This window comes from Nicotiana tomentosiformis, chromosome 1, assembly GCF_000390325.3.
Source record: "Nicotiana tomentosiformis chromosome 1, ASM39032v3, whole genome shotgun sequence".
Classification (NCBI taxonomy): Eukaryota; Viridiplantae; Streptophyta; class Magnoliopsida; order Solanales; family Solanaceae; genus Nicotiana; species Nicotiana tomentosiformis.
Window position 1 is genome coordinate 98396374 of NC_090812.1, and position 14123 is coordinate 98410496.

A 14123-nucleotide genomic window follows, 5' to 3' on the forward strand; every position below is an offset into this window, starting at 1 on the left:
GAGGAGAGGAGACAAACCTAGAGAAGAACTCTTATGTACAATCAGGGGCGGCCCGATGTATTTTGGGGCCTAAAGCCAAACTTTAATGAGATGCCTTAATATTTTGATTTTTTTTTAATTATTTGAAGTCAATTTTTCTAGCCTTTTTAGATGCAAAGTTACTTGAGTTTTTTGAATTCTTCTTCTTTTCTTGAGTTTTTCATAACCAGATTCACACTTTCTATTTGACATACTTATCTTCTAATAAATAATCTAAAAATGCACTAAATAGCAAAATATTAAATTTTAGATGAGAAAATAATAAAAAGATAGAATAAATAGCAAAATATTAAATTTTAGATGAGAAAATAATAAAAAGATAGAATAAATAGCAAAATATTAAATTTTAGATGAGAAAATAATAAAAAGATAGAATAAATAGCAAAATATTAAATTTTAGATGAGAAAATAATAAAAAGATAGAATGATAGAGCCTGGTTCAAGAACGGATAGCTTGATATCAAATTAAAATTTTTGCTCGAGTATGCTTGTCGTAAGACTTGAATTATGAAAATAGAACGAACAAAAAACACTCCACTATTTCTTGAATCAATACACTGAACTTTGAAGTATGAAATTCCACAATAATGCTTGATCTTTGGCTATTGAATAATGGAGTCATGAATTGATTAATTGAAGAACAAAGTATAAAAATATAATATAGTGACATAGTGCTATTAGTGCATACATTGTTTTCACTTTGCTAGATAAAGTTGTGCTCGAGAAAGTTGTGGTCCACTATCTCAAAATTGTGTGTTCTCTTTTTATGTAAACTTCTCACGTATTGTTTCACTTTATAGTTTTTTTTTAAAATTTTTTATTTTATTATATATATATATATATAGAATTTAGGTATAATAAAAAATGAGCCCCCATAAATGTGAGGCCTAAAGCAATTGTTTTACCCGCTTTATGGACGGGCCGCCCCTGTGTACAATAAGCATTGGCTCTTCTCTTCATAAACTCTTCACTGTACATACGACCCCATCAACACATGACCTTATTCATTAAAAATGTTCTCTTTTGCCGGAAAAAGTGGAGATTGGCCTATCTATGTACAGTCAGACTTCTCTATAACAACATCCCTATTCAAGCTTTTTTGGAACCAATTTTTATGTTATGTTATAATATATATTCTCTTTAACAGCACTTCGCTATAACATCCAAAAATATTCGAAACAAACGAGTCTGTTATAGAGAGATTTGACTGTATTGTGACATAGCAATCAATATCCTTTTGATACTCACTTAGTCACTGCTTGCTCTCTCTCTCTCTCTCTCTCTCTCTCTCTCTCTCTCTCTCTCTCTCTCTCTCTCTCTCTCTCTCATTTTACATAACGAAAGATTTGCGTGATTTTTGTAACATGAATTTAAACTAACAAGGCAAAATGACCTAGTGGCCACTTAAATTTGTACCAGTTTACAAACCCGGTACATAAACTTATATTTTTTCTATTTGAGCACTCTAACTTGATGGAATGGATACTAATAAATACATCTAACAGAGCGTGTATATCAATTGTGCTGACATGTACAACACATCATATGTTTGACTATTTATTGCTTGACATGTATATTTGTGGGTCCATTTTTAAAATTTAATTATCAAAATTTTATTATATTTTTTACTTTTCTTCTCCCCTCAAACCCCCTCCCCTCCCCCAGCAATTCATAAAAGAACAAAAAGTTTCAGACCAAATCCCAAATCCAAAATCGGCAGCCCCTGTTTATCTATAATCTCCATAATTATGTTCTTGGAGATTTGTCGAGAACATATTCTTCAATCAAATCTCAAGAACCTAAATCAAACAACAATAATTTGAAAGTTTCCAAAGGTTCTTGTTTACCCTAAAATTCGAATAACAATTAAACTTATCTAGTGGTTTTAAGGATACGTGATTTAATTCAATACCAATTGATAAACAAAGAATTGAATAAATAATCTGAATAATAAAATAAATCAAACCAGTGTTCTACCAAAGCTTTCGACCTCGATTCGAGATGGTCTCCAGGTTAGATAAGGAGAACAGTAAAGAACAGAAAAATAAATAATGATGGACAGTAGTAGATAGTAAGCGAAATAGAGAGCAGTATTTTTGTATATCTTTATCAGTGAATCAATGCCCCTTACAAATGAATAGGGTCCCTCTTTATATAGTGAAGAAATCCTAAATAAGGTACAATTCTAATAACGGAAATAATTCTCATGATTGATGTCAATAACCGCTTGATTTGATCTGTTCCGGAATTTTCACCAAGATCTTTGGTCGGTTGCTAATATCTCGCCATTCCGTTATTACGCCTTACTCGAAGTCGGTCATGCTCGGTCTCGATCTTCAGCGAGCACTTCGATATTCATGCTCCATACTCTGCTATTGAGCTCGAGCCTGGTCTATTACGAGTTTACTCTCGAGGCAGCTTCTCGTGCCTATAAAATCTGACATGCCCGATTTTGACCGTATACAGATAGTCCCCGCGTTTCTTGGAATAAAATGATAAGAAACGGTTTGAGCCTTGATTTTTCGAAACCCCGATCATGACGTCGTCCTTATGACGTAAATGATGGATGTGATCGAAATGTCCCGTCAGTTCAGTTCCTCAAATCATAAATATTTGTCAGTTACCGGTCGGCCACTAACGCCACCGAACCGTCGCCGTGAACCTATAAATACCCGCTCCTTCATTGAATCAAACTTTACTTTTGCTCTAATCAAACCTCTAAGTATTCTCACTCTTTTCATCTCCTCCTTTTCGCTGTCTGTAGAGCCACCGTCGTTAGCACCGAAACCACCAGTCTTTCACCTTTCTTCGCTCTTCTTTACTTATACAAATGGCAAAAACCTCAAAGACTGTACCGTAGAAGGAGAAAGCTTCTTGCTCCTCTTCTCGGCCGTCCGGCGGCAAGGCGTCGATGGAGCCGCTTCCCCATGAATATGTTCCCAGCCCGTGTACTTTAAAATCTGACTTCAAGGTCTAAAACCCTTCATCGATCCCGGGTCGATGTACATATGCTCAATATCGAAGAGCCACCTTGAGGTCGTGAAGAGGGACTGCAACTGGGGTCCCGAGGTCGTGGTGCAAATTCCTGCTCCCGAAGAGAGCATCACCACTTATGTGGATGGGTTCTTAAGTGTTTACACTTACCCCTTCACATTGGGTCCCCTCGACCCAGTGATTATTGATATCTGTAAAAGATATCAGGTGACCCTCGGCCAAATCCACCCCTCTCTATGGCGCATAGTAATCATGTTGCGCTTCTTCTCTAGCAAGGCCGAGGGGATAGAGTTTACTCTAAATCACCTCATGCGGTTGTACCGGCCTCGAATCTACCGAGGACTAATCAGACTCCAACGCCGGGCAATGAAGGCCTTGATCTCGAGCATTGACAAGGACAAGGATCGGGGTTGGATGAGCCGTTTTGTACGGGTGAGGACCTGCGACATTATCTCAGAAGAGAAGGTGTCATTCCCTGAGGAGTGGAACTTCGACCGTAAGTAATCTTTTAAACTTTGTTCTTCGTACCTTCTTCGACTTCTCCTGTTATCCCCTTTCGATATACATCCATTCCTTGGATACCTCAAGCAGTACCTGACCTCGAAGATTGGGTTCGAAAGTTAGCCTCAACTTTCACATATGCCGAACGCGCTTGGTGTGATTTGGTAAAGGGCAGATGTGAGGCCAAGAACCACGGTAAGGATCTCCTTTTTCATGTTCTGAAAAACTTTTTATACTCCATTCATCACTAATTTTCTTTCATGCAGGCCTGACCAAGAATGCCATTTTGAGGCTTTCAAGTGTTAAGGAAGAAATCAAGTCCCCGGTTCCGAAGCCGGGAGAAGACAAGAAGAGGAAAACTGCCTCGCAGTCCGAGGACCCCAAGCCCAAACCTCGAAGGGTGAGGAGGAAAGTAATCACTCTCATGATGGACTCGGTCCAAAAACTGAGAGATGAAGAGGAGGAAGAAGAGGAAAATGCCTCAGCACTGATGGTCCGACCTAGGAAAGTTGTCGAGGTCACCAAACCTTCTGAGCCGACGGCGGCAGCTAAAATCAAGCCTCATGTCGAGGAGGCTTCCAAAAAGAAATCGGGTGAGGATCCTGAATTATCAAAGGTCGAGATCGTTTCTCGGCCATCTGCAACTACACCAGACGGGGCCGGTTCTGAGACCCCGAAGATCAATCAGAGCGTCCCGAGTGACTTGCTCGGGACCATGACAGCGGGTCACTTGTCTTCTCTCCCGACCTTTTCTGAGGAGGCAATAGGAGAAGCTCAAGAGTTGAAGAATCCTGATATAGGCGGAGGCTCTAGTGTAGGGGATCCACTTCGGGATTGCTTTACTGGAGTCGATGATGTCTCTGATATTGGTGACACTTCTATTCTTTTAGAAGAGGCCCAACGTCTCTTATCTCGGGTAAGAATCAGTTTACTGCACTTCTTTTCTTTACTCATCTTTTTTCTTTTTCTCTAAATCTGACATGTGTTTTCCTTTTTTGTATAGGCCTTCGCCAAGTTTCGAGCTGACCTTAGCCAGTATGAAACCAAGCTCCAAAGGGTCCCGGAGGAGAGGAACTCTTTGAAGCTTCTTTGCGGCCAAAAAGACGAAACTATAAAGGACCTTCAAGCGAATTTGGCCAAGGCTCATGAGGAAGAGGCCGATCTAGATAAGCAGGTGAGCATCCTTTTGATAAAGTACGGACTCCACCCAAATGTGGAGGCTAATACTTCATTATCTTAGCTGCAGCAAAAGGTTGAAATGATCGAGCTGCTTCGGGGAGAAGTCGATCAAGTAAAGGCCGATTGTGATCTGTGGAAGGAGAATATGGACCGCCTGGCAGCGGAAAAAGAAACTACCTTGGCCAAACTATCATCGGTCGAGGTTCAACTTTGGGGTTTCAAAGAGAAAAGTTCGGCCCAAGCCAAGAGGATCGAGGAGCTTGAAACCGGGCTTGTTAAGGCCAAGTCAGAGATCGAGAATACAAAAGTCGTGGCGGACAAGTCCGTTGCTATGTACCGGGCCGATGCTGAGGCTGCTCAAATGCAGCTAAGAGAGGCTTCTGACCGAGAGCAATGGATCATTGACTCGACAAAGTGTCAATCCCGGAGGGAAACCCTCGAGGAAATCCATACTCGAGGTTTTGACCTCTCCGAGGAAATAGCTCGAGCTGTGATGCTTGAGACTGAAGCCAGGCAGCTTACCTCCTTTGACGACGAAGACGATGGTGAAGAAGGCAGTCGAGGTAGATCCGATGAGGGGCCTGAAGCAGAAGTTGCTCCCGAAGAAGAGGTCGAAACCGGCCGTAGTTAGGATTTAGTTTCTCTTTTTGTAAGACCTTGATCGGTCTCTTGTACATAACCTTTTCTATCAATATATAATAGAAAAACTTCTTTTGAATGTCTTCTCAATTTTATGTTCAAACGTGTTTTGTGCTTTAGCCTTGTGAAAGTTTTGTTGCTGCAGCCTCCGTAATCGGGTGAACACTAGTTCGAACTTAGAACAAAACCCTTAGGTTTTTTAGACACGCAAGGGAGAGTCCCCGAGCTCAATAATATATTCGAGATTTTGGATGGCTTGATCGATGTCATGACTGCACTGTTTTTATAACTGAGTTCGAGTATGTTTTGAACTTAGAATAGAATAAACCCTTAGGTTTTTTTTATCAAATAATGGGTAATTTTCGAACTTACAGTAATATACCCCTTAAGGTTTTATGGCGGATCCTTGAGCTAAGTTCAAATCAACTTTATTTGAACTCGGAATAGTGGAACCCTTAGGTCCGAATTGAGTGAGAACAAAGTCTCGAACTCTAAATGTATTGGCCCTTAGTCTCTTTTAGGTTGGGACCATATATCCTCTAAAAGACGGCTATTATTCCCCCCTTTTGGCTTATTACCCATTAGGTTTTTTGAGGGTCCGATGTCGGTTGAAACCCTTTTGCTTTTTGTGCCTTAGCACGTTTGTATTAAAGATAATTTGATACCTCTTAAGGTTTTTTGAGGGCTGATTTTTTCGAAGCCCTTTTGATTATTTGCCGAGGGTAGCCTTTTTTTACTGGTTTTTCAGAGAATTTGAAGGTCTATCGTTATTGCGGAATTCGGATGTCTCCAAGCTGTGTTATTTAGGCCGTAGCCTTTAGTTTGGCCGTAGCCTTCGGGTATGCCTCTTAGGCTTATTTACCATAACATTTCAGACTTGTTTGAAATGTCAGTCCCCGAGAATGGTGGCCTTGGCCTATAGATCGAGGGGTGCCTCTTTGAAGTCTTATGCATTTGTGTTTAGATAACTCGAATATGCCTATCATCAATGGTAGTCCCCGAGTGTATATTTGCACTTTGGCTCTTTGAGCCGTTTCTTGCAATATCATAAGCACGGGGTTTGTATAGTAGATAATTCCCTTCGAGACACAAGATGTTTAAATGCAGATAGAATGCTTCTTTGAATAGTTTATACATGCATAAATGTTTTGCCATCGGGGCTCGACTAATTTATATAGACACGGTTCACTTAACCGTTTGGTCCATTACAAACTTTCCCTATCGAGGCCCTTTGACATGAGGTACTATTCTAGAGAATACAACATCCGAGGGTGATGCCTGATAAGTAGGGGTTTTAGCCTATTATTTGCTCTCTTTTGCTTAGATTTTGGGTAAAAAATGTATAAAGGTATTCCCGAAAATTAACTTAATGTGCTTGCTTGCAGGGTTTGGTCAAAATAAGGCAAAGAAGCCATAATCAACTCATGAAGGAGTCAAACCTGCACTAATCCAAGGCTGAGACTGGAGCGCTGAGAGCGGCAGAAAAGCGCGGCCGCGTAAGGACCACCACTGAGGCGGCCACAATTACGCGGTCCTCAAAAGTAGATTCAGAGAAGCTGCTTTGAGTACTAAAATCACCGTTGACCGCGTTGGAAAGGCGCGGTCGCGAAACTTTGGCGCAGCCGCGAGGGGATTTTCGCTGAGAGCGTGGTTCGAGGTTCAGAGACTCTACAGTTTGGGCTCAAATAAAGAACGCGGCTCGCATCCAAATTATGCAGCCGCGAATTGATCTTATGCGGACGCGAAGGGAATTCCGCTAAGAGCGCATCTTGAGGTTCAGAGACCGTGCAAGTCGGGCTTAACTGAAGAATGCGACCCGCATCCAAATTATGCGGCCGCGATGGAAGCACACACGGACGTGGTTGAAATTACGCTGTCCGCGAAACTAAGCCCAATCCAAGCCCAGTATTGAAGAAACGCGAACCGCGCTCATTATTACGCGGCCGCGAAAGCTCAAGCGCGGACGCGGTCAGAATTACGCATCCGCGAATTCTCCGCAGGGGCATTTTTGTCCGAAAATTTTAGCCTAGTATAAATAGATCCTTTTATCAATTTTAGGTTAAGTTTTTGCTTAGCAGAGCATGTGAACGGCTGGTTTTTCCCTTTTTCGGCAATTTTAGAGTAGATTTACCTTCAAAATTTAGATTTTCATCTTGTACTTTAATATTATGGCTTATATTTCATCTTTATCTTTGATTTCTGCTATTATTATGAGTAGCTAGACCCTATAGCTAGGGTTGTGACCCAACTCTAGTGTGGGTATTTAATGGGTCTTGAATTTTAGGGCTTAATTGTTTATGGGTTAGTGACATTTAACCTAATTCATGCTAAAATTGTAGAATTAGTGGTTGCAAACACTGACTCGTGCCTTTATGACTTAGGCTCTTCTTGAGAAAGAGGGATTAAGTCTAGAAAAAATAGGCTAACAAGGAATTGGGGTGAATTCAAGAGATTGATAGCCCCAATTAAAGGGTTAAACCTAGAGATAGTAATACCCGACTTGAGCCAATTTCACTTGTATTGTATGAACACCTATTTGGGCTTGAGAAAGCCAAATCGGGCAAAGTCACTCAAACTACCGAGAGGTATAGAGTGAGCACTTATGTGTGATGGTTATATCACGACCCCAATCATAACAAAGTTGTCCTAGATTCTTGATACCCACTAGATACTCACCTAGGCGGAAGTCAAACTTTCACCAAAAATATTGTACTTAGCTTACACTTAGCATACAATAGTATAAAATTAGAATAGAATCAATCGCAACAATGTTTGGAAGTGTAATTAGGAACAACACGCATATCTAGATTAGTTAAATACCCAACTCCAAGCCAAATTAACTCCCTGTGAAAATCGATCCCGACCTCGTTGGGTAAAACTACATCGACCATCCTCGCTACTCTATAGTGATGTAGGTTTGGCCTCGACCAATGCCCTCCAGTATTCAAGGTTGATTGCAAAGAAGCCTTGGATACTATTGAATTGTCCTCAGGTAGCACATAATTGTTGCCGCGTTAAAAACCTCGCCAGAAAAACCCCGTTGGGATAAAAACCGATCTAAGGAAAAAAGAGTGCAACGCGTACTTTAAAACCTGAGGTCTCGATTTCTTTGGTCGAACTCCTGCAATGAGTTAGCGTCAAATATATATAAACGAAAGAAGGGAGAAAATCATACCTTAACAATAATATCGTTTGAGGAGTGATATGTTCTAGTTGTTTGGTAATGGTTTGCCGTCCATCGTTCCGAGTTTATAAGACCCTTTTCTGACTATATCGAGGACTTGATAGGGTCCTTCCCAATTCGGGCCGAGCTTTCCTTCATTAGGATCTCGAGCGTTGATGGTGATCTTCCTTAGGACTAAGTCCCCAACCCTGAAGTGGAGAAGGCTGGTTCTTCTATTGTAGTACCTTTCGATTCGTTGCTTTTGTGCAGCAATTCGAACAAGTGCCGCTTCTCGTTTTTCATCTAATAATTCGAGGCTAGTATTCATAGCCTCGTGGTTCGATTCCTCCGATGCATGTCGAAACCTTGTGCTGGGTTCTCCGACTTCGACTGGGATTAAGGCTTCGGAGCCATACACTAAGGAAAATGGAGTTGCCCTTGTATTGGACTTCGATGTTGTTCGATATGCCCAAAGGACTTCGGGCAGAATTTCTCTCCATTTCCCTTTAGCTTCGTTCAACCTTTTCTTCAGGTTTTGGATGATAGTCTTGTTCGTCGATTCGGCCTGTCCATTCCTACTAGGGTGATACGGTGTTGACAATATCCTTTTTATTTTATGGTCTTCGAGAAATTTTGTCACTTTTACAGCCGATAAATTACTTACCATTGTCGCATACTATTTCTGCGAGCATCCCAAATCGACACATGATGTGATCCCAGATGAAGTCTATAACCTCTTTTTCTCTCACTTTCTCGAACGCCTGTGCTTCAACCCATTTAGAGAAATAGTCAGTCATAAATAAAATAAACTTAACTTTACTTGGGGCCGATAGAAGAGGGCCGGTGATAACCACCCCCATTTCATGAATGACCATGAGGATAGGACTGAATGAAGTTGTTCTCCGGGCTGATGGATCATCGGTGCAAACCTTTGACATTTATCACATTTTCGAACAAACTCCTTAGTATCTTTTTCCATGCTATCCCAGTAGTATCCCGCTCTAATAATTTTGTGAATCAGTGATTCGGCGCTGGAGTGGTTCTCACAAGTGCCTTCATAGACCTCTCGTAAAACATAATCGGTACCTCCTGGTCCTAAGCACACTGCCAATGGTCCATCAAATGTTCTTCTGTATAATGTTCCATCTTCAGCCAATGTGAATCGAGCAGCTTTGGTTCGTAAGGTCCTCGACTCTTTAGGGTCCGACGGGAGCTTTCCATTCTTCAAGTATTTAATATATTTATTCCTCTAATCCCAGGTTAAGCTTGTAGAGTTTATCTCGGCATGACCTTCCTCGATCACGAATCTCGAAAGTTGAACGACAGTCCCCGAGCTGATCTCATCTTCCTCGACCGATGACCCCAAGTTTGCAAGTGTATCGGCCTCACTGTTTTGTTCTCGAGGTACATGCTGTAAAGTCTATTCCTTGAAACGGTGCAAAGTTACCTGCAACTTGTCCAAATACCTTTGCATTCTATCATCTTGAACTTCGAAGGTTTTGTTTACTTGATTCACCACCAGTAAAGAGTCACACTTGGCTTCAATGACTTTTGCCCTCAGGCTTTTAGCTAGCTCGAGACTTGCAATCATGGCCTCGTACTCGGCCTCGTTGTTAGTCAACCTAGAAGTTTTGATAGATTGCTTAATAGTACTACTCGTGGGCGGCTTCAAAATGATGCCTAGCCCGGACCCCTTCACATTTGAAGCACCGTGTGTGAAAAGAGTCCATACCCCCGATGACGTGCCCGATTTTAACAAGAGTTCCTTTTCAACTTTAGGTACGAGGGTTGGCGTGAAATCGGCCACGAAGTCCGCTAAAATTTGAGACTTGATGGCCGTCTGGGGTTGATATTCGATCTCATACCCACTGAGTTCGACGGCCCATTTGGCCAATCGGTCCGATAGTTCGAGTTTTTACAAAATATTACGAAGTGGGTAAGTAGTTAATATGCATACGGGGTGACATTGAAAGTATGGTCTTAACTTTCTAGAGGCGCTTATCAATGCAAGTGCCAATTTTTCTAAGTGTGGATATCTAGTTTCTGCTTCTCCTAAGGTTCGACTTACATAATAAACGGGAAATTGCGTACCTTGCTCCTCTCGAACTAGGACACCACTTACCCCGATTTCTGATACTGCCAAGTACAAGTAAAGTTTCTCACCTGCCTTTGGAGTGTGAAGCAGTGGTGGCTTCGATAGGTATCGCTTCAACTCTTCCAATGCATGTTGGCATTCCGGGGTCCAGGCGAAATCGTTCTTCTTTTTTAGTAAAGAGAAAAATTTGTGGCTTCGATCCGATGACCTCGAAATGAATTGTCCTAAGGCAGCTATCCGTCCAGTTAATCTCTGTACGACTTTTACACTATCCATGACGGCGATGTCTTTGATGGCCTTGATTTTATCGGGGTTGATCTCGATCCCCCAATTTGTTACCATGAAGCCAAGGAACTTGCCCGAACCAACCCCGAAAGCACATTTATCGGGGTTGAGCTTCATGTTGTATTTCCTTAAAATCTCGAACGTTTCCTGTAAGTGACCTAAATTGTCCTCTACGTGCAGGGACTTAACTAGCATGTCATCAATATAAACCTCCATTGATTTACCTATTTGTTCTTCGAACATTTTATTCACTAGGCATTGGTAAGTAGCTCCTGCATTTTTTAGCCCGAAGGGCATTACATTATAACAATATGTTCCGTACTAGATGATAAAATGAAGTCTTTTCTTGGTCTTCCAGGTTTATTTGGATTTGATTGTACCCGAAATAGGCATCGAGAAAAGTAAGGATCTTGTGGCCGGCCGTGGCATCGATCATACGATCGATGTTAGGCAGTGGAAAAGAATCTTTGGGGCATGCCTTGTTTAAATCCTTATAATCTATACACATTCTAAGTTTGTCCCCTTTTTTAGGGACTACAACTACATTGGCTAACCATTCGGGATATTTCACCTCCCGAATGGATCCTATTTTGAGAAGTGTAGTTACCTAGTCCTTTATGAATGCGTGCTTTACTTCGGACTGGGGGGGTCAGAAAATCCTACTCTTCTTCTTCTATCTCTCACTTCCCTGATTCGGTCGAGGGTGGTGGTTGTGATTGTTATTTGACTTCCTATTTATCTTTTATGCTCGACCTTTCCGAGGTTGACAGTGTCGATATTGGGGTCACCTCATCGATCGAAAATATTTCCTTTGCAGCATGCTGCTCCCCGTACACTGTTTTTACACCGCCCGACGTCGGGAATTTCATCATTTGGTGGAGAGTCGAAGGGACTGCCCTCATATTGTAGATCCAAGGCCTTATGAGCATAGCATTGTACTTCATGTCTCCCTCGATTACGTGGAACTTGGTATCTTGAATGGTTCCAGCCACGTTCACTGGTAGAATAATCTCCCATTTAGTTATTTCACTGGCCATATTGAAGTCGTTTAAGACTCGAGTTGTGGGTACGATTTGACTTTGTGGGCCGGGATATTTCACTACCCTCGATCGGATGATATTTTCTGAGCTACTTGGATCCACTAAAACATGCTTAACTTGAACTTTATTTAATAAGATAGAAATTACTAGAGCATCGTTGTGGGGCTGAGAAACGCCTTCTGTTTCTTCGTTGTTGAATGATAAAGTGCCTTCGGGCACATAATCTCGGGTTTATTTTTCCCTAGTGATCGATACCTTAGTGCGTTTGAATATGGGTTCCTGTGGGATGTCGACCCCACCGACGATCATATGAATGACATGTTGGGATTCGTCTTGTTCATTTTTCCTGTTGGCGTCCCTTTCTCTGAAATGATCCTTGGCTCGATCGCTGAGGAACTCCCGAAGGTGACCCTCATTGAATAGACGGGCTACCTCCTCCCTTAATTGCCTGCAATCCTCGGTCTTGTGACCATGCGTGCCATGATACTTGCACATCAAATTTGGATTTCTTTGGGAAGGATCAGTTTGTATGGGTTTGGGCCACCTAGTATCTCTGATCCTTCTGATTGCCGAAACAATGCCCGAGGCATCGATGCTAAAGTTATATTTCGATAACCGAGGTGCCTCTGTGGGATCGGCATACTTGTAGAAACCACTTTTCTCATAAGTCCTCGAGAATTCCGTCCTCGATCACTTCTTCGATCGTTCCGGGCGAAATTGTGTCCTGAACCATTGTTCCTTAGATCTGCGGTATATGGTTGATATCGGTCCCTATTCGACCTTAGCTCCCTATCGACGTCCCTCTGGTTTTTAACTGTCGAACTGTTTGGATATACTGAACCGGAAGGGGCTTTTAATTAGGCGTCATCGACCCTGATCTTCGACTGATATCTATTGTGTACATCTGCCCAAGTTATAGCTGGATACTCGATCAGATTTTATTTTATCTACCGTGATGCTATCGAACTCCGGTCGTTCAATCCTTGGGTGAAAGCTTGAACGGCCCCATCATCTGTGACTAGTGGCAACTCCATGCGTTCCATTTGAAATCGGGACACGAACTCCCTTAGCATTTCATTATCCCTTTGTTTTACCTTAAAAAGGTCCGATTTCCTCGTTGCGACCTTTATGACCCCGACATGTGCCTTTACGAAAGAATCTCCTAACATGGCAAATAAATCGATGGAATTTGGTGGCAGGTTGTGATACCAAATTATTGCTCCCTTCGAAAGGGTCTCTCCGAATTTTTTCAACAACACGGATTCGATTTCATCATCCTCTAAATTGTTACCCTTGATGGCGCATGTATATGAAGTAACATGCTCGTTGGGATCGGTAGTATCATTGTATTTGGGTATGTCTGGCATACGAAACTTCTTTGGAATAGGCTTCGGAGCCTCACTTGGAGGAAACGACTTTTGTACAAACTTCTTCGAATCCATCCCTCTCAAGATTGGCGGTGCCCCTGGTATATGATCAACTCGAGAGTTGTATGTCTCCATTTGTTTATCGCTGGCTTCGATTCTCTTTTCCCCTAATTCAATTCTTTTGGTGAGCTCCTCAAGCATTTTCATTACCGCAGGATTAGTCTCCGATTCGTTACCATTCGACCTTTAACTGGCTCGGTACGGCAAGTAATTTTCGGCTCGACCCTATTCGGAGCTCTATGCTGATTTTGTAACTGAGCAATAGCGGCTTGCTGAGCCTGAAGCATCTCGAATATCAATTGGAGACTGACTCTTTCGTCTCCTCTGCCCTGTGTTTCTTGGCCACTAGATCAGCCTTCTCTGCTTACACTCCCATCGAGATCTGCGCCTAGGTCCGCGTTTAGAGCAACGTGCGAACTGACATCGACTGGGTTGGCAACCGGTGCTGCCCCTAGATTAGCCTGTGGCACCTCGATTCCTGGAGCGATCACATTTTCATTTTCATCGTGGAATCCGAGGCCATTATTATCGTGTGTGAATGTGTTTTGTGAGTTTGACATGTTTTAACCTGAAAGCAAAGGCACTCAACAAGAACAAAAGTAAAATAGTGTATTTTACCAGAATCAGTACTGAACAATCACTATTATCCTTAGCCCCACGGTGGGCGCCAAACTGTTTACCCTAAAATTCGAGTAACAATTAAACTTATCTAGTGGTTTTAAGGATACGTGATTTAATTTAATACCAATTGATAAACAAAG

General features: G+C 42.0%; 1 protein-coding gene across 1 annotated transcript; it reads left to right on the plus strand.

The window, feature by feature from the left end:
* Positions 1 to 3399: 3399 nt before the first annotated feature.
* Positions 3400 to 5344, plus strand: LOC138907401 (protein WEAK CHLOROPLAST MOVEMENT UNDER BLUE LIGHT-like 3). The gene is made up of 4 exons (XM_070198001.1): positions 3400 to 3529; positions 3801 to 4450; positions 4538 to 4708; positions 4781 to 5344. Exons 1-4 carry the CDS (start codon positions 3400 to 3402, stop codon positions 5342 to 5344), a joined length of 1515 nt encoding a protein of 504 aa, XP_070054102.1.
* The last annotated feature ends 8779 nt before the right edge of the window (positions 5345 to 14123 follow it).

Coding starts and splice junctions, on each gene's coding strand:
- LOC138907401 (XM_070198001.1), top strand. CDS start 3,400: ATGAAGGCCTTGATCTCGAGCATTGACAAGGACAAGGATCGGGGTTGG. Junction 3,530..3,800: donor TGAGGAGTGGAACTTCGACC/GTAAGTAATCTT, acceptor TCTTTCATGCAG/GCCTGACCAAGAATGCCATT. Junction 4,451..4,537: donor CCCAACGTCTCTTATCTCGG/GTAAGAATCAGT, acceptor TTTTTTGTATAG/GCCTTCGCCAAGTTTCGAGC.